The sequence below is a fragment of the Rhinolophus hipposideros genome, assembly GCF_964194185.1.
Source record: "Rhinolophus hipposideros genome assembly, chromosome: 19".
Taxonomy (NCBI): domain Eukaryota; kingdom Metazoa; phylum Chordata; class Mammalia; order Chiroptera; family Rhinolophidae; genus Rhinolophus; species Rhinolophus hipposideros.
This window is the reverse complement of record NC_138065.1, coordinates 52715546-52743138: the sequence shown is the minus strand read 5'-3', so window position 1 is coordinate 52743138 and position 27593 is coordinate 52715546. Positions and strand designations below refer to the sequence as shown.

The following is a 27593-nucleotide window of genomic DNA, read 5'->3' as shown; positions in this document are numbered from 1 at the left end:
TTTTGAGATGGATAAGAAGTTCTGCAAGGCCTAAGGACCCCTTCCTTAGCCGCGGCGAGCGTTAAATTATACCTTCTTAAGTACTTTGTGTTCTCCAATGACAACGGCGACAGTTACTAGGTTTAGAGTGGCAGTAAGTAATGGAGGTAGATTATTCCAGTTCTCTGTCAATCAGACATGCTGAATGATGCCTTCGCTAGCACGTCCATTCTGTCCTTTCCGTTCCCACCACCACCATCCTAAATAGTTCATTAGCTAGACTGCTGTGATTCTTTCCTAATTACTATGGCTGCCTGCCGTTAGTGCCACCTTTCTCCAGCACGCACCCCTGAATCGTGTCCTTCCTTGCTTGCTCAGAGGTCATCAGTGCCTCTATGCTGCCCACCGAAGCAAGCTCAGGCCGTGGGGCTGACCCCCAGTCTCCCCTACTCGGGCCCCAACTGCCTGTCCTTCCACCCCAGCCCGTCGTCCAGGTGACCTCCGGATGCCAGTCAGTGCAGCCAGCTCCCCCTCTCTCGTGATGCCCTCTCCTACGTCCGCTCATGGGCGCCGTCTGCACACGTGGCCTGTCATTCCCACACCACTGGCCCTCCTGCCTGCTTTCAGAATCACAGTCTCCCACGTCTACTCCCTGCTGCGTCGTCTTCTCCTGGGGCTCGTGTCCTCTTGTCTGCACTTTATCCCTCACACACTTGCCTGGTGCTCTGGGGACGTGCGCGGACCTGCCTCATCGGTCTCCATGCCTCTCCTCCCGAGTGTGTGTGTGGTTCTAAACGGCATCTATGAATTGCTCAAAACACATGGGTTAAATGAATAAATCAGGCTGGAGAAGACACTTAATTAAAAAATGTACTTAATGACCAGTGGCCACCTCTTACCCTCAGCTGTGAAGCATCTAGTAACGATGTTTATTTTAAATGTTTACTAATCCACCAATATCCTGTGTTTTCACTTCAGAAGTTCTTAAGTCTTCTTTTTTGGAAAGTTTCTAAACTTTTGGGCCACCGCAGATTCTCTGAGAGTAAGATTCCAAGCAGCCTTCAGTACCTGAAATTCTAGTGGTGACATTGCTGAGAGAATTATCTCTTCCACCCTTGACCTCCTCGTACCCTGAGAGAATCCCCTACCAAACCCTGTTTGTGGGACACCATCGGGGAGCAGCATTGCATGGTTTCTGACAGGGCTCACTGCCGTCTCTGCCAGACGTGGGGCTAGAACCTCCGTGGACACAGACTGGTGGAAAGTGGGGCCGTCTGAAACGTGGGCACTTGGATCCTTCCTGCGGCTCGTCATCTGCCGGCTCGCTTCACCTCTGTTCACCCGTAACTTTTACCAGATAAGCGAGCTCGAAGGTCCCTTTCAGCTCAGTCGCTCTGGAGTCCTCCAAGCATGACCTTTGGTTCTTACTCTCAGCTCAGGGACACCACACTCCCCTCCCCGGAAACTTCTTGTGTTAGAGCCCTTCTCTGCCTCGCCCTCCAGCCCCCCATTGCTTCTCCCTGCACCTGGGCCTCGAGCAGTGGAGAAAGAGCTGGCGTCACACGAACTTTTCCAAGATTTTCTCGTAGCAGAAAGCATTATTCTTTAGGGATGAAGGAATTTATATATATATATATATATATATATATATATATATATATATATATATGTATATATATATACATATATATATATATATATTATTCTTTTTAACTTATTTTTAAATGTGAGTGAAGGCAGTGAGTTCACTCCAGCCCATCTCTAGTGTAAATACCCCTATAAGATACCCCTATAAGATTTTTCTTATTCCAGAGTTTTAGTGAAAATGGAAATGTCGTTCTCTCTCTCTGAAGACCAAGTGCCATTGATGTGAATTTATTATAGAAAAGTCTCATTAGTTTTGTGGTAGTGAAAAAACAGATGAAGCTTATCTTTGTAAACATAGCATAGGTGCTTTTGGTTTGGGTTTTCTCCCATGTTAGATGAAGTGAAAAAAGAACACTTGCTAAGAAAATAAAGTATAAATCATTAGGACAAAAATAACGTCCTGTTTAAGTCGGCACATTTCAGATGTTTGGATATCACCAGAGTCACTTGGCAATACTTGGCCACATGCCTACATTTCAATATTTTCTTAACTACTTCCGAGACACCTCCTTCCACTTAAGTATATATTAATAAGATGGTGCCACATGTAGAATTACAGGCCTGGGAAGCGAGGGTGATAATTAAAATTCACATGCAAATCTTAAAAGCTCACTTTAATTATATGAAGTTTTAATTCTCCCCTTTTACAAGCTGAGTTTGAATTTTGAAGGTAGGAGAGCATGTCCAAGTGTGCTCTCACTTAGTGCCTCTAGGGACCTTCTCGTGCTGCAGTCAGGGAACACTGGACAGCCTAGCTGGAGGGGTAAGGGAGGCAGCCCAGGGCTGGGCGTGGCGAGCCAGTGTCGGGAGTCTTTGAAGGCAGCAGGGACCTCTGCCTTCAAGAAGCTTCTGGCTGGACTTCCTTTAGGATGGAGCCAAAGGGACATGGAGCCAGCCCCCTTTTGCTTCTCACACAATGAGGCTTGTAAATCTTCACACCATATCACCTGAGCGTTTGAGACTGAAAAAGCATTTGCTTTGAACCCACGGTCACTGGAGGAACGAAAACACCCCAGTATTGTGATTTCGGATGCAATCCCACATTTTTCTTCACCTGCCAGGGAATGGGCCATAAAGGTGCAGAAAGCGAATGAGAACAAATCATTCAATAGCAGAGTTATAGATTCAGGCATTCATTCATTCATCCATTCACTCAATAACCGTGTCATCGATAGTATTTTTGACTTCGAGGCTACGTCGTACTATATCCAGGTCCAGTTGGAGCAACCCCTGACCCTGAGATGCTGCAGTGCCATTTGGATGTGTGTTAACGTTCCGTCTCATTCAGTGCTTATCTGAGATTAGGTTTCCTGCTCTGGGAACACAAGGGGAAGGGAGCCAGCCCACTGTGTAGTGTAGAAGGAAATCTGAAATGAAGTCATATGGCGGAAGGGAGGGGTTCCAGACCAGCCAGCAGTAGTCTGAGAACCTACCGCCCACCCCCACACCCTACCAAACACCCACCCTGTGCTCTTGTCATCAGAAGAAGCGTCCTTTTGTGGAGGGTCCTTATCTCGGTAGAAACAACCACAGGGCTTTGATGATCTCAGGCCTGGTCATGCGATCGCTCCAAACGTATCACGTTGGTCGTGGGTATGTGGCTGGGCGACGTGTTCCACCTCTGCCACTGTCTGCCTGTGTGACTGGACAAGTCACTTTCCCTGCACTGGACGTTTCCTCAACTCTGGGAAGGATGGCTGAGAAGACGATGCCGAAGGCCTCTTCTCGTGTCACCTTCGACTGCTAAACCTTGACGCTTTTCCAGTCCCAAGAAAATACAAGAGGAGGGTAAATACTTCAGAGCAATGAATAAGAGAAATCCATGGTTTCGGAAGGATTCTCGTCTGTGAGATGGCGCTATGCCTCTTTCACTGGAATGGCTGTCACAGCTTCCTGACCAGTGGGGCCCACATTTGTCCCTGCAGCTGGGCTATCCTTGGACAGGGGCCGGGCTAGTTCCAGATGCAAGTGGGTCCCACCTTCTGCTCTATAAAGAAAACAAGCACAACCTCAGAAGGGCACTTTGTTTCTGTGGGCACTCCTGAAAGGGTCACGGCTCCTCTAGACCTCAGTGAAGAGGAAGCGATCACGTCGGCTGAATTGAATTGTGGGAACATCAGCATTGATTTCTGAAGATGGCCCCTCTTCGCCTCCTATGAAGGAATTCCGTGTTTTCTGACAAACTTTTTTCTGATTCTTTTATCGACCTCTTTCTTAGAAATATTAGAAAAATCCAGTCACTATTTTTCAATTTGGTACGTTTTTAACATCCCTACTTATCTCTGGCTTTATTTGAGCATGGGGAAATTCTTTTCCACATCTCATTAATATGGAAATCTCTAAATACTCTCCAACCTGACAGAGAAATAAGATGGAAGGCAGGGCCAGCTTGAGTCAGAAACAACTAACCAGATGAGTAGTCAATGAAGACATTCTTCAACTAAACATTTATTGAGAACCTTCTAACGTCCAACACCAAGAATTCAGACATTGATGTGACATGGTCCTTGCCCTCCATGAAGCCACAGAAAGCTAGACGGTTTGGGGGTCAGCTGGCTCAGTGCCCTGCTTCTCTGAACAGGAAGCACCACCCAACCCCATATAGTCAATATAATAATATTTTTAAAGAATTTGGGGAGTAGCCATTATAAGAGGAATTTACATGTATATGGTCATATTCTTTACATGTATGTGGTCACATATGTGTGGCTTATGCCCAGGGGTTGACGTTTGCCATTCTTTTACAGGTTTTGCAAGAGACTATGCCCAAAGCCATTCTTTCCTTCTAGAACCGTGCTGTCCAGAGAACTTCTTACATGGATGGAAAAGCCCCATATCAGTGCTGTCCAACAAGTCAGCCCCTAGCCACAGGTGGCCGCTGGGCACGTGAAATGTGCCTGGCGAGACTCCGTGAGTTACTTTACAGTTGTATCCGAGCGGAACAGCTTGAAATGTAAAAGCCATGTGTGGCTAGCGGCTGCCCTGGTGAACAGCTCGGGTCCAGTGCCCTGTCGGTCATTCCGTGGCCACCAACAGTGAGGTGACAGTGTCAGGGATGTGACCATGTTATGAAAGCAGAGTAGCCTTCCTAACACAGAACACAGAAAAGCATGCTTTCTGCGAAAATCAGCCTTTCCTAATAGAAAGAAAACTCTTTATTAACAATTAACTGTGTACAGGAAGTTAACTCAGATTAGCATAATAATGTGCTTAAACAATGAAATAATATGGGGGAAGACTCAAAATAGAAACATACCTACATCTATTATGGTCCTATTTGCAGTGATTTCCAACTCTGTCAGCCGCTAATTCATCAAACCTAATAATTTTCAAGCGTAACTAAGCAGGACCTGTCTTTGAACTCCTCTCAATGTCTCAATATCCATATGAGAACACTAACTCATAATGTGTATCAAGTCCAGTGCCTTTATAAACGTTCTCATCTCCATTTCATAGAGAGGTTAAGTAGTTTACCCAAGGTCAAAGAGCCAGGAAGTGATGGAGCTGGGTGTAGACCCAAATCAAAGTCCAAAATCTGTGTCGCTCCCCTTTGTGCAGAGGGAGGCCCGAGTCTCTGCTCCTTAGGCTACGAGTGAAGGGTTGGTGAGACCCTCCAACTATGAATCTGTTTCATTTCCTGGTAATAAAGATTTAGGAGTTTGGCTGAGATGGAAAAGAACTCGGTTCTGACTGTTCTGTTGTGTATCCTCTCAGGGTGGCACACAGGAGGCTTAGACGAGTTGGTTCTTTTATTAAAATGACATCTGGAAATGATGTAGAAAGCCCTTTGCTTGAGATAGGCTGCTCTGCTCTGTTGTCACACCATATCTGGTTAGCCAGCATAGCCAGGGACCCCAGTACCATCCACGACAGAGCGGACACCTTAGATCAAGTGTGTCTTCCTGGAGAGACTTGGCGGTTGATTATAGGAGATGGTTAGACTGTTTCGGGAGTGTAGGTGCAAAATACCAACAGAGGTTAACTTTAGTTAGTTAGTTATTTATTTTTATCTGGGGACAGTAAAGGAAGAAGAGGAAAATTTGACCTATGAATGGACTAGATGACACATGTTAAATAATGGCTTTTGAGGGTGGAAGATAAGTGTTGGATGAACGGGGGTGTCTGCTGTAGAAGTAACAGTCCCTCCCAGGCCGACAGGAAGGGTAAGAAGGGGCTCACCCTCGCTTCCCTGAGCCAAGACGTCTAGCAAGACGGCCCCTCCTCCTTGTCATCACTTAACACTTGGCAGTTTTGATAAGTTAAAAACATAAGTGCAACAAAATACAAGGACAATGTAATACGAATAAAATGAGAAACATTAAATAGAAGAAACAATGACAGAGTTTAAATAAACAAAGAGCTAGGAAATAAGAAAATGAGAGGAATAGGGAGAAAGAACATGCTATTGAACTACAAGCCAATGGAACGATGAAAATGGCAGGAGAATGGTAAAGTTGGGTGGGAAATGGCAAAATGAAGGTTGGAGGCAATCGGGATACACGAGCACGAAGGAGAACAAGAAAACCAAGCCAGCGGGGATGAGGGGTTGAAACAGATAACTTCCGCGGAGCGCTTCCGCACCACAATTACAGAACAGATCAAGTAGCCATCAAATAAGGAAGTATTGTAAAGCAGTAAACTAAAGAACAATTTAAAAACTAAGACTAGAAAATGACAAGGCTAAAATGACATTTAATAATTGCATTAATAGCTAACGCTTGGGACTTCTTCCCTGGTGGGAGGTACTTTATCGGCATTAACTTATGTAATTCAAGTTTATTAAAACAATTAGGACATTTTAAAAATGGAAACAAAAAAGTGAGGAGGCATCATAACAGTAACAACAAGAAAATCAAAGGTTAGTAGCAAGGTCTGCAGCTGTCTGTCTTCATTCCTTGTGTGTGTGATTCTTTAGCTGTTGCAATGCACCAACTACCTGGCCTGGAACTTCCTGTCCGGACCATACATTCCAGAAGAGGCTGGTGCTATAAATGCCGCTTCTCTCCCTGGCGTGTCCCTGTGAGCTGGGCCTTTCCTAGAGGCAATTCCTTCCTAATGGTTAAAATTCTCAAGCAGTAGCATTGATAGCTGGGGACCTGGGGCAGTGGGCAGACATCTACAGTCCTGCTCCTTTTCCAGGGTTTCCTTCAGGATGTCTTCTGCTGGGAGTGCCTTGTGCCCTCCACACCACACCTACACAGTACGCAGCCCTCGGCCTGGGGACGTGGGCTTTGCTGATTCTTTCCTTCCTCTCCAGGCCCAAGGTTTCTGAAGAGAAGGAGCTAAGCTTGTATCCAGCCTTCAGTTCAGGCCTGGTACATAGTAGGTGCTTCATGTATGACTTTTGAAATGAGCCTACTTGAACCTGTTGTCCAGAGACTCCACCCTGCTCCCTCTCTCCTTCCCCCCCTCCTTCCCAGCAGGCAGACTTGTGGCTGGGTTGTCCGCAGCCTGGAACCCCCACAGACATATGCATGTTTGTGTTTCTGCTGTCCAGAGTCTCTCTCGCGCAGAAGAAGGACGTGTTTCTTTTCATGTATCGCAGCTTCGTGCCCATCTCTGACCTCCAACTTTATACCTTGTACCATTTCCTCTTCACCAGCTCACACCAGAAATCTTTTATGGGAATATATTCAGAGACCAGCTATCTGTTTCTTCTTTCTTGTCTTCCCCGTGCTTTTTTCTGGGGCAGGGGTTGTCTCAGTGGCCTTCAGCTAGATCTCTATTCACTCATTCATTCATTCATTCACTCATTCGTTCAGCAGGCATTTTTTTGACATTTCTATTAACCAGGTAGACATTAAGGCAAGGAAAATGAAAAGGAGACCCCATGCCTATTTTCAAGCAACTACCATCTTGTCTAAGCTGTTGGCTACGTCTAGTCTGCGTCCTTTGACCTTGTAAAGGGAAAGGCAACTGATCGACCCTGCTCACAGGTAGTTGTGATGTGAGGAGCGTTAGGAAGTCATGAGCTCGCTTGTCTTGTCTGGACGAGGGGCCCGGCTGCCGCCATCTTTCTTCCTCAGACCTGAGTAGACCATTAATTGCATCGGCGTCATTCTCAGGGGGTTCTAGAGGTTGGCCAAGACCTACCCACAGACAAGGACCTCCCTGAGATATGTGGGCTCTCCTGTAACATGTGCTTAAACGTTAGAGTTCCTTTTTTTCTGATTACAAATTAATATTTAATGTAGAACACGTGAGGCATGTAGAAACATCACACTGACGAAAAAATCACAGCGAACGTTTTGCTCTGCAGACTTCTAGCATTCTGTGTGTGCGCATGTGTTGTGTGGGTGTGGAAAAGTTACGATCACGTTGAAGATGTTTCATAACCTACTTATTTTACTAAAAATGTTATGAATATCTTCCGTATCATTAAATATTCTTCTCAAACATAACTTTAATAACTGCATAAGGAGCCTGTTACAGGGAAAGTCTGTAATTTGTTTAATCAGTCTCTACTGGGGAACAGTTAAGTGGTTTTCTATTTTACTATTATGAATAATACTGTGGTAAGCGTCACAGCACAGAAGACCAAGTGCCTATTTTCTATTATTTCCTTGAATAAATTCCTTGAAATGGAGTTGCTGGATCAGAGGACATGAGCAAGTCTAATGCCTTTGTGATGAACTGGAAACTTCGATGAATCTGTCTCCCCCAACCAGCAGTTGATGACCCTCCCCATTCCTTCACACACTCATTGATGATGTCTTAGCAGGTTTTCTATCTTTGTCAATTGTTGAATTACAAAATGGTGCCTCACACTTATTTATTTTAATTTGTATTTCTTTGATTACTGGTGAGAGTGAACATTTTTCGTTATGTTTATGAGCTTTCTGCATGTACTCTTGAAACGTTCATCTTTCTCGTATTGATTTCCAAGAACTCTTACATAATCAGAAACACTTAGAAATTAGGGAAAACTCTATTTCCAAAAGGAGGGGGTTCCCGTGGCCTCAAGGCCCCCAGTCTCATTCTTCTGTCTGTCTCTGTGGAAGGTTCTTCAGCACAAAAGCTGGATTGTTACCGTAGGAAAATTAAAGGCAGATCTGTAAGGGATTCGAGTGTTGATCTTAAAAAAAAAAAAAAGAAAATCAACCTGCAATCTGAATTAGCTTGACGTTTTCTATATTTCTAGTCTACGAGAAACTCAGGGCTGTGAAATAGAACCTAAGCATTTTCTAAAAGAACCTAGAAATAAATTATAGTCAGATATTTCCTTGAAGATTTTCCGTATGCCTAGCATTACCCTAAATAGGAGGAGTTGCCAAATAAGGTCTTAGCTACTTTATAGCCAGGTTAAAAAATAAAACTGCATATATTTTAAAAGCTTTCTGAGGACCTTCGCTGGATGTAGGGCTAGAAAGTGGTCTTTGAGTGAGGGACAAGATGTTTTCTGTATTTTGGAAGTGTCTCTGGGTATCTATCTGCCTTACCATCTATAAGGGACTGCATTCTCCTGGGTCACTGCATTTTGACATGCCACCGTCATTCCCCCCACCTTTCTCTTCCCAACGCCCGAGCCCACAGCACAGCTGGAAATTTTCCACTGCAGAGATTTCTGGGACGATCTAAAAGGAAGGACATTAAAATTTAAAAAGCCAACCCACTCTTATACTTGGCTGCAAATCCCAGAATAACGGAGGGTATCAATATAGCCCCTGACGTTCTCTGGGATGGTGTGAAATGCATTCAGAATTCTTGAGTGCATAGAGTTTTCAGGCTCTTTCTCTCCTGTTGTCAGTGAAGAGAATGATCAAAACAAGACTATCGTCCCCTAAATACACCAGGCACGAGGCAGGCAGGCACCCCATTCTCCACTGCCCCCCACCTGCCCTGCACTGGCCCTCAGCTTCGCTCCAGTTCTCCCCCAGCCTCTATTAGCCGTAATGACCCTGCAAACGCTAAATGGCATTGGAGTGCATTAAGCAGCAAAGTCTCTGGTGACATAGCAATTACGGCTCTGAAATAGATTTGGTGCGTCACGGAAGATAAGGGTTTTGAAAGTTTCTGTTGTGATTATAGCCTGTACCTCCCACAAATAATAGGCTTCAAAATAAGAGGCTGCCAGTGCAGCCTTTGTAGCTTTGTCTCCGTGATGGCACGTAAATTGCTATGAATGTCCTCGACGTACTTGAATGTGCCAGTCTCTGGGATGGAGAGCTGGCTCGTGTCTCTCTCTGCGTGGTATGTCATTGTGGCTCTGGTAATCTGGGGTAACGGCTGTCTCCTGGACGGTCGGACAAGTGTGAGGGGCTTTGGTGTCCTGCGTGATGGCGCATGACCTCAAGGCGTCCGCCCGAGTCACGGGCGCATTCCACGTGGAGCACCGGCCACAGGAAGGTGTGGGAAGGTGTGCGTACTCTCTGTGTGCCCTGAGTAAATGACGGCCTTTCATCGAAGCAGAGCCCAATCAGAGGTTATAAAAATAAAATGAAGAACTTGGGGCTGTGTAGAATCAGCCAATCAGACCACTTACACTGAGAGTAAAACAAACAACAAAAAACTAAAAACCATAGCCTTTGCTTGAAGTATCCCGATTTGACTCTGGAGTCAATGGAATTGTTCTCTTATGCAGCTACTCTTCCCACAGCGTGTGTGTGCACTCGTGTTTTATATGCTCTCTTTTCTGAACGTGAATTAGCTCAATGAATACCGTGTTTCCCCGAACATAAGACCAGGTCTTATATTAATTTTTGCTCCAGAAGATGCATGAGGGCTGATGTTCAGGGGAAGCCATCCTGAAAAATCATGCTAGGGCTTATTTTCTGGTTAGGTCTGATTTTCGGGGAGACACGGTATACATGTATGATGGGATATGTAGGAACTGTGTGTGTTTTTACACACTGTGTGGACGTGTAGAAGTGTGGACGTGTTCTGGGTTTTGCAGGTCTGAGTGTGGAGCGTGTTTATTCAGATATAAATAGTTTTCTACACTGAGACACCTCTGTTTAGCCAAATTGAGTTGAGCTTATTTTTCTTTGCCTCTGAAACATTAAATAAAACAAATCTTAAGTTTTAACTTCCTGTGTGTGCATTGAATGTAAGGAGCCCCAGGAGTCTGTGGGACATGGAAACGTTGTGTGTGTGTCAGCCTGACTTGCACTTTTGACAGATAAGCAAGCCCCCAGCCCTAAACCTGGGAACGGGCCCAGATTCATAACCTGTGTGAGCTAGGCGAGGCCCAGCCAAACCAGCCTGTGTCTCTGTATGTGGTGGCGTTACTGCTGGGCCTTCACAACAGGTGAACTAGGAAAGAATGACGCTAAGAAGGGGCCACTTCTGTCCTGTGGCCCCAGGCTGGCAGGATGGCACACGGTGATGGCATGGCAATTGATGACCTCGCGGCTAGATTTTGACCGGGCCCCTTGGAGAGCGGTTAGAGTATGTGGCAGAGAAGGTTGGAGAAAGTGGCTTGTAGTAACAAGTTCCTGTTCTTACCGGGCGAGCATAGGTCAGCGTTCCCATGTTCCTGTAAGCTCTTAGGCCAGGCCTCTGCATTGCCGAATAAGGTAAACCCCACTAACTAACAAGGGGCCCCTACACACAGGGCCGTGTCTCGGGAGGGTAGGCCTGGGGAAGAGAGTTAGTCTTGTCTAAAACCAAGTTTGGTGAGGTGCCTGGAGGCCCTGGGGTGGGGTGGGGGTGTTAGAATGCCCCAAGAGACTTTCTGGGGGCCAGTGCACAATTCTCTGCCCTCGGCCCTGTGGTGCCCACACACTGTCACACAGCCCGAGCTTCTGAAACTCGAAATGTCCCAAAAGAGTGGCACGGAGCAGGAATGAGTTTGGAAAATTTTAGTTTCTGAGTCCTAGTTTCCTCACCTGAGAAGTAGGAGTAGGCGTTCCCGTGGGCTTAGGGACCGTTATAGATCCATTGGCCAAAGGAAGGGGATGACAGGTACATCTGGTGCTTGACGGCCACCCAGGGACGCTTCCAGTTGGTTCGACTCCAGAACTTACCTGAGCAGCTGCTCTGTCTTCTGGTGGCTTGTGACTGAATGACCTGTCACCTCATTAGGGACAAACATCACAGTCCTTTCTGTGGCCTGCAGGCCTTGGCGTGACCTGCCGTCCTCCTCTGCAGCCCCACCTGGCTGACTTCCCCACTCTGCTCCCGTGCTCCCTTCTTTCTCTTCCTCGGAGGCCTGGACAGGTTCCTGCTTCTGCCTCAGTGGCCCCTGGTCCCTCTGGCTACCTGTCTATTTTCTGTCCACCTTTCAGCTGATGTTTCAGAAGCCCCAACCTCAGTGAGGTCCCTACTGTAGTCTACAGCACGTGTCACCATCTAGAGTCTGCATTTGTCCTTTCAATGACGTATCGAATGCCTATTTCCCACAAGACCGTAATCTCCACGACAGCAGACACCGGACTTCTAAGAATCATGCTTTACCTACCACTGCACACCCACTGCATCTTCACTGGATTAAGAGTTAAATGGCAACCATGAATAAGATTCTGGTGCTCACATGGATATTTAAATAAAGAAATGAAAGCTGCATGTGCTTACGTGTCAAAATGAAGGGTCCAGAAAGTCAGGGGTGCTGGCATTTAGGCAAGTGGGGGTGAAATGCTGTGAAGGAACCAGCAGAAGGGAGCTGGCTCTCAAATCGGGCCTTGAACCCCAGAGAGGGAGGACAGTGACCAGTACAGGCGACCCCCACCCCTTCTCCTGGGCCCTTAGGGAGAACACTCCTTGTCGGGATGGCATGCTGCTGCAGCAGGCAGAAGCCAATGTTTATCCCAGTGGGTTCCCTAAAAACAAAACAGAACAGCGTGCATGCTAATCATAGTTACTTGCTTGGGACAAGCCGTGACATACCACATTTCCTGACGCCAACTTAGAGAAAAGTTCACTTCCTGGACGTGGACGTCACGCCGGAGCCCGGCACTGCCTCAACTCCATCTCGTGGTTTCCAGGTGCCCACAGCCCCTACGTGTAGCCAGTCTGAACCATGGAGGTCATAGCCCCGGTACCACATATCTGCACACCCGGGACGGAGGTGGGTGTCAGCCATGCCACGTTCACTCACTTCTCTGTATGTCCCTTAGTAAAGTCTGTGATGTGCCAGGTACTGAGCTAGCCAGTTTGGGATCCAAGCTGAGCTCCTCAGCACTGCTGTCTCGGTCTCGTGGTGAGACGGCCATGGGAAGGGACAAAGGCAATATGGCAGAGGGACAGCCAGAGAACTGGGGTCTTCAGGGGGAAGAGACATTGCCAGGGGGCGGGTGGGGGGCAAGGGTACTTACACTCCATCTTGAAAAATACCTAAGGTGTGAGTGGCATGTAATTGGATGAATGGAGTATTCAAGGGGAAGGAGCAGGCGTGAAATGAATGCTGTCGTGGGAATTCCTAAGTCACCAGATACGGAGCATTGAGTTGGAGAGGAAGCAAGGTCAAGGGCACTGTAGGCCTGACTGGGACATTGAACCTCATCTTGAAGCCAGTGAGCAGCCATTGAAGATTTAAACAGTGGGGAGACGCAACCAGAATTACGTTTTGAAAGATCACTCTGGTGGCAGCTGGAGATCGGACTGGACAGAGATCTGTTTACCATTATAAAATTCCCCAGGGAAATTGGGAATCTCTTGTCCCTGAGGGGAGTTTCCAGTAGCCTCTTTTCATCTCAGAGCATGTCGTGAAAAGTGTTTACTGTAGAATGTGGGGAAAGTGAGTGCGTATCAGGAAAACATGGTTCTACCCCGGTGGGAAAACTGTGGCGCTAAGGTGTGACTGACCAGGTGAGCTGGTGTCTCCCCTGCGCGAGTGGCTGTGTGTGTGTGCACGTGCGTGTGCCGTGCTCTGTGTGTTTCTCCCCGGCTGGCCCCACTGGTGCCTGGTGACTGGGGGCCTGGAGCACGCCCTCCCCGCCCCCACCATGCCGGTCCCCTGTGATGGCATCGGGCCCTATGCAGACTGAGCTCCACTCAGTGCTGACATCAGCCGGTTTGTGGCACCTCGGCCTATCTCTGGGTTGCAAATGAGAGTTTCTTAGCGCCAGGCTCACTGGGCTGTCACATCAGGTGATGAATTCTCTGCATCAGCTGTGAGCCGCTAAGGTAAGCTCAGAGGGAGAGCGGGAAGGGCGAGGGGGGGCCCGTCGCTGCTCGGAGCTGCAGGCAACGCTGGGTCCACCTCCGTGGGTGCGAGGCCAGTGGTCCCGGGGGCCCCGGTGGCAGGGCAGGGGGCAGTCAGGGCTTCAGCTGCAGCTCTGTGCTCTTGCCTTCTGTCAGGAGAAACCCATCCACTGCAGCTCCGTGCTCGGCTCCCTCTGCCCCCTGGGAGAGGCGTGCTGGGCCTTATCCCTTAGGTGGGGTTCCGGGAGAATTTGGTGTACATCAGTCATGCGCCAAATTCACGAGGGAGGGGTAGAGAGGAAGTAGGCACGGAAGGCCCCGAAACCATTTGTTCCCAAATACCTTTCTTTACTCTGTGTTGTGAAAGTCCAGATCTTTTCTCAGAAAGCTGCGGCATTTTGTCCTGACTTTCTGGTCTCTTAGCCCCCATAGCGAGGTTCCATGCTGAGCCCTGCTAGCTGGCTCAGGCTTCTCCTGGTGGAATGAAATGTGAGGTCGGGTCTTCTTTCCCAGCCACAGAAGCACCTGGAGAACTAGTGCTTCCCACAGGGATAGTTCAGAGATAGCCAGGGCGCCTTGGCTCGGCAGATTTCTCCTTCCCACTCCTGAGCCCCTTGGTGTGGTTTCTGATGTTGGCATTTGGACCAGTGACTGTCTTTATAAAGGGTAGTTTGCCCCGGAGCATGGACAGAGCCGTGGGCTGCAGAAGTTAAATAAAAATGGTCTCTTCTCCCATCTTCTGTACATAGCGGTTAACAAAACTATCTCATGCTCCCAGAGATAAACACACACGAAGCAGGCTGTCCCCCTGAATGTCCCTGCAGTGGAGGAAGAGGGGAGGAATTGCCCCCTGGGCAGGGCGCGGTAAGCAAGGTCCGCTCTTCCCCGGGACGCACAGCCACTGACCGCCTTCCCTGGAGGCCGAGAGATGCTGCTGGAACGCCTAGTGATAACGGGAAGCCCGGCGAGGCTGGCTGTGCTGGCCGCTTCTGTCCTGGGGGGGTGTTAGCAGCACCAGCGCAGACAGTGGTCCTGGGGGACAGCGCCTTGGAGGACAGGGCTGCTGCTCCGTGTCAGACTCACTGCTTCTAAAAGTTCTGGCATCCATCTGACTTGCAGCCCGCAGGCTGCAGGGTCCTGACTTGACAAGAAGTAGGAGCGTGGCTGGGCTGGCCTGGGGTAGGGTGACCAACGCCCCAGCTAGGGGCTCACCAAATAGGGGCTTTCAGGGTTGACACTGGGCAAACTGGGACAGTTGGTCACCACCTCCAAGGTGTGTGCGTTTATGGATGGAGAGGGGAGTGAAGGAAAGGCAGCTAAAGATGTTTGTTCTGTTTACTTCTTTTTAGTAGAAGGTTTACATGCCCTTTTTCACCGGGCCCCTCCCCAGCACAATGGAAGCGTTGGTTTTGATATCTGCGTGACTCCGCGTGCTGGCGGGCTGTGGGCTGGCTGCACCTTTTTGCATCTTGCACATTGGTCTGAGAAAGCAGAATGTCTTCAGGAGAGAGATTAAATGTCTCCTGGTGGAGTTATGTCAGCTCAGAGATGACTCAGCTAGAAGTCTCGGGAGTCTTCTGGTCCCTGTAGACAGCTTTGCCAGGCCCCTCTGACTGCGATGCCACCAAGCTCGTTCTCTTTGCCGATGCCTGCATTTGGCTACCCCTCGTTGTCCTTTGAAGGGAATCCCAGCATAGCTAAGTGATGTCATCGTGGTGACCTCGGAGCCTCGAGGTGGGGCAAGAACATAACTGCTTTCACAGAACCGCCTCCTTGTCCACCTGTCTCCTCTACCAGGTCGATTCTAAGACACGTGGCTTCTTTTCCTCTTCAGCCAACCCTTTCTACCTTGTGACATCGTGCTTAAGGAACGTCTGTCAAGTTTTCAAAATCTTGTGCTCAGCAAACACACACACGTCTGTGTTTATTCCTTTATCTGGTTACCTACCCACCGGGGAAACATACGCATATGAGAAAGATCGTTAGGGCAGACAAAGGGCTGACGGTACTGGTCTCTCAGTAACAGGATTATGGGTGTCGCACATTTTGTTTTGTATCCTTTTCCTATTTTCTAAATATTATGTTGCACATGTAATTGCAAGTATTAGATTTTCAAATATTATATAAGCCCATCTTTTGTAATCAGAAAAGATAGATGATGTTAACGGATTTTCTTTGGGGAAAAACAAATATAACCACCGTTCTCAATCAGCCTAAAATGGCACCAGAACGCACGTGTTCTTGGTGGGGAAGGGAGGCCATGGTGAAGTCCCCCCTGTGACCAACCTGCATTAGGAAATCGAATTCATTCTGGTCTTGATTTTGATCCTACTACAGTCTTGGCCCCCAAAAGACAGAAAAGCGAATTCTCCTGGATGGAGACTGTCTCACAAACCAGGGGAGTTGTCTTCCAACAGAGAGGGAGAGGGGAGCGCGCCTGACCAGGTTAGGAGACGGGGGTCTGAGCTTGAGGGCAGCTACTCATTGGTCCACGACAGAGGGGACGCGTTCTGCCCTCGTGGTGTCCACACCTGCCCTTTACTGGGAGTGGGAAAACCTGTCCTCATGCTGGCAAAACTGGTGGGAGCTGCTTTGAATCAAAAGCCTGACTTTCCTGGGAAAGTCGGAGCATGATTTAGGTGAGCCACTGAAAACGGCAGGTGGATGAAAAGGGCAGAAAGAAAGCAGCCTGATTCAAAGGTTAGGGGCCTGGGTGTGTCTCGGCCATAAACTAGGAGCCTGCTCTCTCGTGAAAGAAGCATGACGGGACACTTGCCGGCACCTGTTAGGTGCCAAGGATGCTCGTAAGTCCGTGGGTCATGCTGGAGTAGAAGCCAAGGTCCCGCCCAGATGGCAATGGTCACACCTGCTCCGTGTCCCCCAAATGTTTCAGAGAATAAAATGAGAGGAAAGTACAATACAGCGTGACCCGCCGGGAATGTCTGAGACCTGTTCCGTTCAACCTTGACGTGTGCAGAGGTGAGGTCAGTGACCCCCGAGGACCGCACCAATTGGGAGGAAATGCATTTGAGCACACTGGTATTTCGGTGTGTTAAAATACATGAGCAGTCAGGAGGCATGTCTCTCGTGAATGAAGCACGATAGCAAATCATTCCTCAACTACGTGAATGGTGGTCATTAAAGCAGGTCCTGTCAGAAGACTTCCATCGTTTGGATGCTTCTGGAAGTAGAGTCTTAGGTGTGATCTACAAAAGCAGATCAAACGTATAGCATCCCGTCTCACCCCCTCGAGATGTCCTCACGCGGACCGCTGCTGTGTGGTCTTGGCACGGTTTTCTTATTCTCCCGAATCACTCTGTCCTTTTCAAGGCCCCCTCAGAGGGCGCCTCCTCCATGAAGCCCCTCCTGATCTTCAACCAGATGGGGCGTTGCCTTTCCTGAACCTTCTATGATTAGCTTCTGCCTTGAATGAATAGTTCTCAGAGCGTCTAGCACAGAACCGTGCACAGAACCAGTGCCCGGACTCCCATAATATATGGAAGAGCCAGAGCTGGAAAGGGCCTTAGGAAGTCTTTGGGCAAGCTTTTTGTTTTCCTCATGGGGAACCCAAGGCCAGAGGGGTGTCGTGCTTGGCCAGAGTCACACATGGAACTCGGGTCCCTGGCCCTGCCTGGCAGCTGCCGTCCCAGCAGAGCCCACCTGTCATTGACAGATGTCAGCGGTGTTGGCATTGTGTCCAGAGGTGCGCTGGGAGGACCAGAACTCGGGTTTGGGGGGGCATATGATCAACCCCAGTAATAGCTGCCGAGCTGACGAGGGTCCCCATGTGCCAGGTACTGTGACAAGCCCTCCACACACGTTCCTTACTGTCACTGTCAGAACAGCCCACGAGCGATCCCAGAGGACTGACTTGTCTCCCTGTTTCCCTTCCAGGCTAATGGAGGTTGGCAGGATGCCACTACCCCTTCATCAGTGACCTCCCCTACAGAAGGCCCTGGCAGTGTTCACTCTGATACCTCCAACTGACCTCCCAGCAGTCGCATCCCGGCTGACCCTGCGCCCCGTCGGCCAGGGCCAGGAGGGAGGGTGTCTCCCCACGCTGAAGCGGTCAGACGGAGGCCGAAGCAATCAGCAAACACAACGAGTCTCCTTCTCTTCTGTCCTTTGGGATGCTATCTCCGCCAATCTGGACACTTCTTTATACTCTCTTCCCTTTTCTTTCTGGGTAGAAGCCCCCCTTCCCTGCCTCCAGCTGTCAGCCTGCTGTCCGCCGTCTTCCCCGCCCTTCCCCTCTGCCCTCACAGCCTGGGTCCCTGTCCTCTGCAAATCACTGAAGGATATTTTCAACCATTAGAGGCATATAAAGAGGAAAAAGATACAAAGAAAATAATAAAAGTGTTTGTATGTTTTCATGCTGGTGGTTTGAGGAGCCCCGTTTACCTCACTCGGGTCCCTCTGTCAGCTGGCAGCCCTCCCATTTCTCCTGTCACTCTCGCTACCTCTGTAGGAGTTCGCCACCCTCCCTGCCCATCCCGCCTCCCGCCTCCTCCTGCTCTTCCCTCCCTGGGGACAACTCCCATCAGAGCGCTTTCCTCCTCCTCCTTCCCAGCCCCAGGTGTTCCCTGGGGACTGCAGTGGCTGGGCTACTCAAGGCGGCCCATTTCCGGCTTCAGCCCCAACAGGTTGATTTCCAGGCAGGAAGTTGGCAGCAGGGGAGGCAGAATTCCTAGAGGCTTCTCGTCCTGCTGATGACAGACCTTGGTGTCAGAGGTGCAGTCTTTGGAAACCATGCACCACCTAGAAAGCAATGCCCGGAACCTGCTCCACAATCAGGTGTGTTAGGCGTCGTGATGAGTGCGTCATGAAGGAGGAGATGGGTCTTACCCTGAAACCCTTCACTAGACACATGCACGCACACACGTGCACACACGCCCCTGTCGGCGCATGTACAGTCTCACGCATTCACTTCCCCAAGACCAGTCGCATGCCACAAACACCTACATTAGTAACCGTAGCCATTATGCCATAGGAGCCTGAGAGAGGGAATTAGCAAGTCCAAGTGAAGGTCCCTGACACGGAGAAGCAGTCTGGACCTGGGGCGCCCAGGACCTGCAGGGCCCCAGCACCCACACACCAGAACAACACCCACAGGACAGGCCCGGTCCCCAGTGTCCATTACTCCTGCTCCCACTGCCTCTGGAGCTCTCAGGGAGCCACGCACAGTACTTACACGTCTGTAATGGATTTGGTTCTGTTTCGGTTTTGTTTTAGCAATAGGGACATTGCATTAATTACCTAAAGTGTTTTATGGCACCACGTCTTGTTCTGGAGGAGAGAGCTGTATAAGAACATGGCTTGGGCAAACTTTTCGCCCGCTTAATTTGAGGAGCTAAGTGATGAGGGAAAGGGGAGACAGTGTTCTCAGTGAAATCATCGCGGTGATTTTTGTCCGCTGGGCGTGTCTGAGGGAGAAGAGTGTGTACTGGAAAGCTAGTCTCTAATGTCATCTGAGCTTACGTTCTTTGTAGCCAACCGTGCCAGCCGTAAAGATGGCGGCTCTGTCATTTGTTGAGTGGGAGGTGGTCACGTGCCTCATTCTGGTCATGTGTAAAGTGGGGGTTATTATTATGCCTGGCTCACCAAGGGGCTTGTGGGAGACGGAAGACGTCAATGTCATCCACGTCCAATCTGTACATGTGAAGTGGGGAGTAGCATCTCTGAGTTCACACCAGATGGGGACAATACATGGTTTTCCTAGTCTAACTTCTGGTTAACATCAGCGCCCTGATGATATCACCATGATGACAAAGAAAAGGGCTCTTGTTGTTGCTTTTTGAGTTTGCTTGTTTGTTTTGGTCTGTTTGGTTTCTTAGAATAGAGATAAGCTCCCAAACTAGAAAGATCCGACCTGGTTCTCTTGGTTTGTACTTGAATCCAATATGTGGCCTTGTAAGTACTTACTCCCCTGTCACGTCGACTCTGTCTGAGAGGCTTCTGGGAAGGCATGAGACCCTAAAGGGTGAGGATGGCCAGCTAACGAGGTCATGGAGACTCCGCATGGCGTGGCAGTAATGACCAGACAATGCTCCTGTGTGTGTTGGGGGAGGTTCTGTAGGAATCTGGAGGATATGTGTATTTGAAGGAAATACAAAACGTAAATATTTGGCCAGGTGGGATTATGCCTGGATGACTAAAAGCGCTGAAAAGGCTGTGTCTGCCAGTTTGGGCCACAATCAGAACAGGGCTCCATACAGAGAATGCTTAAGAGGCGCCATCGTGTGACAGCTGTGTCGCCAGGAGAGCCAGTGGAGAGCCCTGTCTCGGGCAGGGAGGTGCTGACGCACCCTCACAGGAATATGGTTGGCTCACATCCACATGACTTTGGGCGAAGGACAGAAGAGACACAGAGGGTTCCCCTGCAGACAGGAAGAAGGACTCCAGATTTGGGTTGGTCGATTTTCATTGCAAGTTCGTAGAAAAGACCAGAGCACAGGCCGTCTCCTTCCCTGCAGTCGCTTGCACTGATCCTCATTGTCACGGCACCTCGCCCGCCCAGCACCTCACACAGCCCTCTGTCCCTGTCCCACATCTCCCTCCACGGCCACGGTCACGACCCAGGTGGCAGCCACGAGATCTGTCCATGTTAAGCGAAGCGTGGGAGCCCTGGCCAAAGAGGGTGGGAAACAATATGCCTCTGGAAATACAGCACCCTGGGAATTCACGTTAGGACACCCCAAAGACAGACACCAGCCAGGCCCTGGGACTCTGTTTTCTAATGGAAGTGGAAGCCACCCCTTTCCCTGGCAGCAAATTTCCCCGGGAAATGACACCAGCCCTTGGGTTGGTCCACCTTGTAATGCTTCATCGCATCCTCCTTTCCATCCCCAAATCCTCCTCCCCCGGCGTGGAATTGACGTGTTCCTTTTGCCAAGTGACACCTTTTTGACATGACTTTTTATTTTGCTGTGGTGGTGGTTCTTTATTTGCTGGCTGCCTTCTCTCTCACCTTTCCCCCCTGCTCTTTTCCTCCTGAGTTTGATTTTTCTGCCCAGAAAAACCTGACTTCGATACCAAAAAAGATAAAACTACAGAAACTCAAATTTAAAAAAAACTTAAAAAAAACGACAAAAAAAAGTACTCAATGATTCTTTCAGCTTTATTAACATTTTCCATTGTTTCTTGCGACTTGTGTCTCGTTCTTTGTAGTACTGATGGCGAACATTTGATAATGAATGTTCTTGTATATTCAGATAAAGAAAAAAAAACCAAAAAAGCGGTCTGAATTTAATAGTGTTTATAATAAAAATTTTAAAAATGACCCTCATAGCACGCAAAACAGGTTGGGGAATTGCCCCTTTTCTTTCTGTGACAACATGCATCATTCCTGCATTAGTTTTTACACCGAACTACCTACATTCATCATTTCCCCCATTTTTCTTCTATTTTCTTGCATTTGTGAATTAGTTCAAGAATGCTAGAAAAGTGTCGAGTTGTGCACATTCATTTCCTGTTTCACAATGTTTAAAAGTGACAGTAATTCATTTTGTAAACTAAGAAAAAAAAGATTGGAATAGTAAAGCATCATAGGTACCGCCTAACACGTTCTTATGTTTATTAACTTTGAAACCCAGAAATAATTTCTTTTCTTTACTCCTGCTCTTTCAAATATAACAAAAAAGTTATGTTTTGTGTTATTTTTGGTTTGTTTATTGGGGGGAGGGGCTCTTTTTTTTAATTGTCAGGATTATGACCTTGCTGTTTTATTCCTTAGATATGTATACAAGGTGATGTGAAAAGATGACATTTGTAGAGTAGCTGTTTCCTCTTGCTTCAGAATGTACTGACTTCAGAAACAAAGAGAAAGAAAGCCCATGCTGATGTCATGCGCTCACTCACCTGCATTTCTGCTGTCGGCTTCCCTGCCACCTCTGAGAATAACAGTCAGCTCTTGGGTTCTCCTTTAGGCTCTTTAAAAATTCAAGGAATCCCTCCAGCAGACCTTTCTTACTGTACGGGAGGTTTTTGCTTTTGTTGATGGCGCATGTCACAGCGAAATGCTTTCTTTTCTTTCTTCCTGATGAATAACAACATTCCAGGAGGCCCCTTCCAACTAGACAGGGTTTTTCTTCCAGAGAGGCCCCCAAGGAGACTTTGGTGCGACGGGCACCAGTGAGGTGCGAAGCATCCAGTGTCTGGAGAAAGAGTTGGTGAAAAACTGAGCCAGACTCAGTGCTGGGGGTGACGTTTGGTTCCTCAACAGCACAGCTCTTTTTCGGCAATTGTTCAAAGCAAATCGTACAACTGGCTTCATTCAGAATGTATTAGAGTAGCTGGAGAAAAAAAGAAGCAATATTATCTGGAAGAAACTTTATTTTTAACATCTTCCATTCAATAAATGATTACGTGTTCATAAAGCACCCAGAACCTACGTGAGAGAAGTGGGAGAATTGAACTGTGCAGTGACACTTTAGGAAAGCATTTCTACACCAACAATTGGACTCTTGTTTTTAAGTCAGAGCAGATCAGTGACGGGCTTTTCACATCACCTTCGTGGTTTCACTCCCTAGCTCAAAGCTTGCTGGAACCCTTTATTTTTTGTAAACTTTTCCCCTCTTTTGTTAAAATAAATAAAACATTCAATGTTTTCCCCTTTTCCTCTCTTATTACTCCTTTTCTTTGGCATTTTCAGTTTTCAGTTATTTTGAAGTGATTTCCTTTGGTTGTTGGTTTTTTTTCCTCCCGCGCACTGCCCCCACCCCTGTTCTTATTCAGAGTATAAACCTGCAATGCTCTGCTCTGTTTTGGTTTTGAAAGTTTAAGCTTTTCTGCTTCTGTGAGAGCACAGGCTTCCGTCCCTTTTGATTCCAGTGAACTTTCGTGTTCTCTAATGATACTAACACGGTGTAGGTTTTACAGTCTCCTAATTTGTACTGGTAATGCATATTCCAAATAAATAGTTTCTTTTGTTGCAAAAAACGTATTCGTATTTTGTGTAAATTTTTTCTCTTCCACATTGGCACACATCCTCGCCCACACGGGCTGGGTTAGTGTGCATTATGGTTTAAGTTGTTGCCCTAATCATTTTAGAAGTCTGTGTACACTGGCAGTGGGACGAGTGGCCTCATGGGCCATCTACCTCATGCAGGAAGGAAGAAAAGGGAGGGAGGGAAGGAGGCAGGATCGCTTATGGTCACTCATTAGCTGTGTCGCGGGGGGCAGAGCACCCCATCTTGTCTGCTTCTCTGTGACTGCCTGTGCCTCCACCAAGCAACAGCTGGAAGTCCAGGGAGGGTTTCCATCACAAATGCGAAGTTTGTGGGTCGGGCTATTTACCCAGTGGGTCTCCTTTCCCTTCCTCTGCTGTGATCTGCTCAGAAGGCAAGTTGTGGTGCCGAGAAGTCTCAGGGGAGGGTCTGGGTTAGAAGTGCTACATGGTTGTGGGCTCTCAGAAGTGTGCTGGGTGTCGCCCCATGAAGTGTGCACACCTACACTGGGGGGCGGGGGGTCATCCCACATAAGCAGCTCTCCCGTGGTTTGTATGCACTCAGGCTCAGCCTCCGGACCTTTGGCTTCCGGTCTGTTCCGGAGTTTGGTGTCTCAGTGTTCTGGCTGGAACACCACTTCAGCCGGCAAAGCTTCGGTGTGCGGCCCAGCCTTTGTCACAGTCTTCCCGTCCGTGGAGCGGGGCGGGGCCTCTCGTCTGGCATTCCACCTGCTGTTCCTCTGGGGCCTCACATGTGTTGTTTTCCCACTTTCATGCTGTAACCCCCAGGAGGCTCTGTCCAGAGCCCCAGTGACGCAGGGGTGTACAGAATGTACCAGGCCCTTACCCTCTCATCCTGATCAGGTTCAATTCCAATCCATAGAAAGCAGATCAAAGGAAGAGTCAACGGAGATCCAATTATCATTTTTGTTAAGGGACATGTTGAAGGATCAGGGGCTCCAATGGCATAAGGCCGCCTGCTAATGCTGGGCCCAGATGTAGGCCTGGTATTCCCTCCTCAGCTCTAAACACTGGACCCCACGGGAGGTTCGGGTGTGCAGTGCAGTTTTAGCCACTTCCTTTCCCAGTTGCCTGGAAAATTGGGGGCCTAACTCACCCAGCTAGTTCATTACATAGCGTGATAGCGCTAGAGCACATAGACCAAAATATCTAACATGTCCGATGCGGAACAAGACTATGTCCCATACAGAAAAGCCTGACACAGATGCTCTGATAGGCCGCCATTCAGGAATCTAGCTCCTTCCACCCTCCGGAATATGTATCCCTCCCCATGGAGCCGGCAGAAGGGAGCAGGTACGAGGGCTCAGCTCTTCTGGAAAGCCTTGACAGAGACGGCCCTTCTGCTGACGTTCCATGCCAGGGGCGGGCTGAGATGGGAGGATGGACGAGCTGTCCCTGGAGAGGTAGCCACTTCCTGGCACTAACTCCCCACAGTAACTTTGTGGATAGTTGGCCATCTGTCACACCTAGAAACCGAAAGGGCAAGCAAGAGCACAAGATAAGCCCATGTGGCAATGTCCCGGCACTGGACAGTCCCAGTGAAACAGGTCCATCAACATCACAGACCTGGCTTTGTTCCGCTTCAACGGGGAGACCCAGAAATGGGTGTAACAACAGGGGCCAGAACTGTTCAGCCAGGCAGGAGAAGCGGAAGTGTCCTGCTCTGTGGGAATGCGAGAGTGGGAAAGAGACACCCCAAATATGCTCCATATTTGGTTGTTGCCCAAACTCAGGGCTCAGGACCAGCCTATGGTCACCGGGAGGGAGAGCTGCGGTCCCTGAAGGCAGCCTGTCCCCACCTTCACATGGTCACCCCCACGGGTTTTCTGTGGCCAAAAGGGTCAAGAGTGGTGGCCAGCAGTCACAGGAGGGTAGAGTCGTAAAGATCGAAAGGCACCAAACCTGACGTTTATCCCCATCACAGATACCTGCCTGCCATCCTTAGGGCCTTCCACCACTTCCCCACCTGGACAAGAAGACATGCAGCAGCTACAATGTGCTGACGGCCACTTGCTGTCTAGCATACAACTTCCCTTCTGGGCCAGCCCGCGTGGAGGGTGGTGCAGGATGGCAACCTTCTGACAGCACCCAGTGGATGAGCCCGGGGGTGTCTGTAGACCAGGGGACCAGAGTGAGGAACGAGGCTCTGCTTTGGGAGCTCCGCTCACGGCTCTTGCGAATGTTACGACAGAACTAATATCGAGAGCCAGTGAGATCAGTCCTGGCGTCTGGCCTGGGGCAGACTTCTAGGCCCCGCTGGGCCGTGTGCGGTGTGGAACAGGAAATAAGGCCATGGCAATTGCCGTGCCCAGGGCCACATGCTCTGGGGGAGCTGTTGTCCTGTATATCCTCCTGGGACCCATGTAAATGACAGCTGAGCTCGTGCTCCTGGATGTCCCGGGGTCGATCAGCAGGGTCCATTCATTACCATCCAGGCAACACTGCGTCCTAAGCCAAAATCCTGTCTCTGCCACAATACCCAGCCGCTCTATCCAGTGTAGCTGCCAGTGTTATCAACAGCACCCCTGGATGGCATAAAAGGTCCATGTCCTGCAGTACAGTTGAGTAAAATCTCCCATTAGTAAACATCCCGGGAGAAACTGGAGTTCAGAATAAAATCCTCCTCTCTTGTAAGACACGCTAGTCCACACTCCCTTCCCTGGCTCCCTCCCGAGTTTATTCCCAGCTCCGTCTCCAGAGGTAGAGCAGGGGCTGCCTTCCGCATCAGAGTGCAATGGCTGTTCAGGCCCCTCCAAAGGTCAGTGAATCCAACATCGAATCTCCCTCGTGCCCGCGTTTTCTAAAAAGTCACCTTAAAAGGCATACCTATCCCATCCCAGCATCAGAGGTTAGGAAACACAAGCCAAACCCAAGTTCCTAGAGCAAAATTAAATCTCCAGAACCCAGATCACGGCAGCACGAGACCATTGCTAAGGAACCACCTCACTGGAGATTTGACAGTTTGGGGAGGAGGAAGGAAAGACAGAGAACACATGAAAAAGGACGAAGGAAATCTTTATTTCAGCCTTTACAATGCCAGTTGACTAATATTCATTGGACTGGAAAAAAAGCCACCAACAAGAGGTTAATTTTGCACTCTGCTTGCTGGCTCCTGAGGGAAACACTCCAATCTCTGCATCTTGCCTCCTCTCTCAGAGAATGACCTTTGAAATATTCATGTCTTTGTGAAAAATTCAGAAATGTAAAATGGGTCCCCTCCCGTCCACGTGTCATCCCTGGTCTTCATATACATATTTAAGATGTATCCTGATTTCCATTTCCCTTTAAGCCCTGTGCTCCTAATCCTGGATATGTTTACCCCATGCACTGTGGCTTCTGCAAAACCGGCTCTGGAATTCCCCCAGCTCATGACCCCTAGGAGCTTGGCCTTGGTCTCCAATGGAGCCCATCTCCAGTTCTGAATGGCCATTGCTGACGCCGCAGGATGCTGGCTTTCTCCCCAGGGAGCCTCTCCTTCCCCGGCCTGGCAGTCCTAGGCCTCAAGTATGGGCAGAAAAGCAGAAGCAGCCAAGTTTAACATTGTCTGACGGAGCCTTTCCCAGCTCCATCCACCTGGTCTCCTGGGAAGTCCACTCTGAGCGCCCGGGGCTGCGGTCCCGGGGCTGACGGCCGGGGACACCCAGGCTGCCGTGGACAGGCAGCTGTCCCTGGGCATCCTCGTTTCTCCAGCCGCGAGCACTGACCTCCTGCTTCCGAAGGACCGTGACCTCTGGTGGGACGACCACTGGGAAGACATTTTCAAGACAAGTGATGAAACAAAACCAACCCAAACCTCTCGGTCCTTGTTGATGAGTACAACGGTAGCCATCAATGGACAAGCGTGGGCAAGAATGTAAAATCGGGACGTGCATTAACAAAGCCCTAAACCGGGGGCAAATGGGATTAGGCGGGGCTGGTGGGAACAGATGAAGATGAAAATGAAAACGTTCTCACTACTGGGTGACAGTGGGCAACTAATCCCATCAACTTGTAGAACAACAGGAAGCTCGAGCCGCTGCTGAGGAAACGTGGGAGCCAATCATTTCATGTCCTCCAACTTCCCTGGGGACACGGAGTGGCGCGGACGCCAGGCGGGAACCCCTCACACCGGAAGTGGAGGTGCACGGACGCCAGGAGGGAACCCCTCACACCGGAAGTGGAGGTGCACGGACGCCAGGAGGGAACCCCTCACACTGGAAGTGGAGGTGCACGGACTCCAGGAGGGAACCCCTCACACCGGAAGTGGAGGTGCACGGACGCCAGGAGGGAACCCCTCACACCGGAAGTGGAGGTGCACGGACGCCAGGAGGGAACCCCTCACACCGGAAGTGGAGGTGCACGGACGCCAGGAGGGAACCCTTCACACCGGAAGTGGAGGTGCAGGGATGCAAGGCGGGAACACTTCACACCGGAAGTAGAGGCTCAGGGATGACAAGCAGGGACCCTTCACACCGGAAGTGGAGGCTCACGAATACCAGGCGGGAACCCCTCACACCAGAAGCAATGATGATGTTGATGGGAAGCCTTCCCCAGCCTGGAGTGGGGGTCCTCTACCTTCCTGGTCACACTGGAGCCCAGGTCGTCCAAGTCAACTTGTCCCTCTTGGCAACTGAGTGCTGGAAATACGCCAGGAAACAAAGGCAGTCAGCAGTTGCTTTCTTACAAAATACGTATGTATATTTGGTAAGGGAACCACATTGGAAAAGAAATATCCTGACCTCTGAGGGACCTTCCTTACCCTGTCCTGCTTTTCCCTGCGGGCGCAAGTAAAGCCGCTGGCTTTAGCCCGCGGCCTTCTCGTAGCACCCCGAAGGTCAAGCGAATTTCTTCCTTGGTGCTCAGACAGTTGAGGGAGGGAGAGAGCAAAGGCGGAGAGACAGGGAACTAAAGGGCAGAAATAAGGGGTGGGAAGAAGGGAGAA

General features: G+C 49.3%; 1 protein-coding gene across 4 annotated transcripts in view; it reads left to right on the top strand.

Annotated features, from left to right (window-relative positions):
• Positions 1-21361, top strand: part of PBX1 (PBX homeobox 1) — a 244762-nt gene extending 223401 nt beyond the window's left edge. For 2 of the 4 annotated variants that reach the window (XM_081025658.1, XM_081025657.1), the window contains one exon: positions 17602-21361. In XM_081025658.1, the coding sequence (XP_080881784.1) occupies positions 17602-17694 (93 nt within the window). In that variant the 3' untranslated portion in view covers positions 17695-21361. The remainder of the gene's footprint in view (positions 1-17601) is intronic. The other 2 variants (XM_081025660.1, XM_081025659.1) reach the window with 1 other exon arrangement.
• Positions 21362-27593: the final 6232 nt, after the last annotated feature.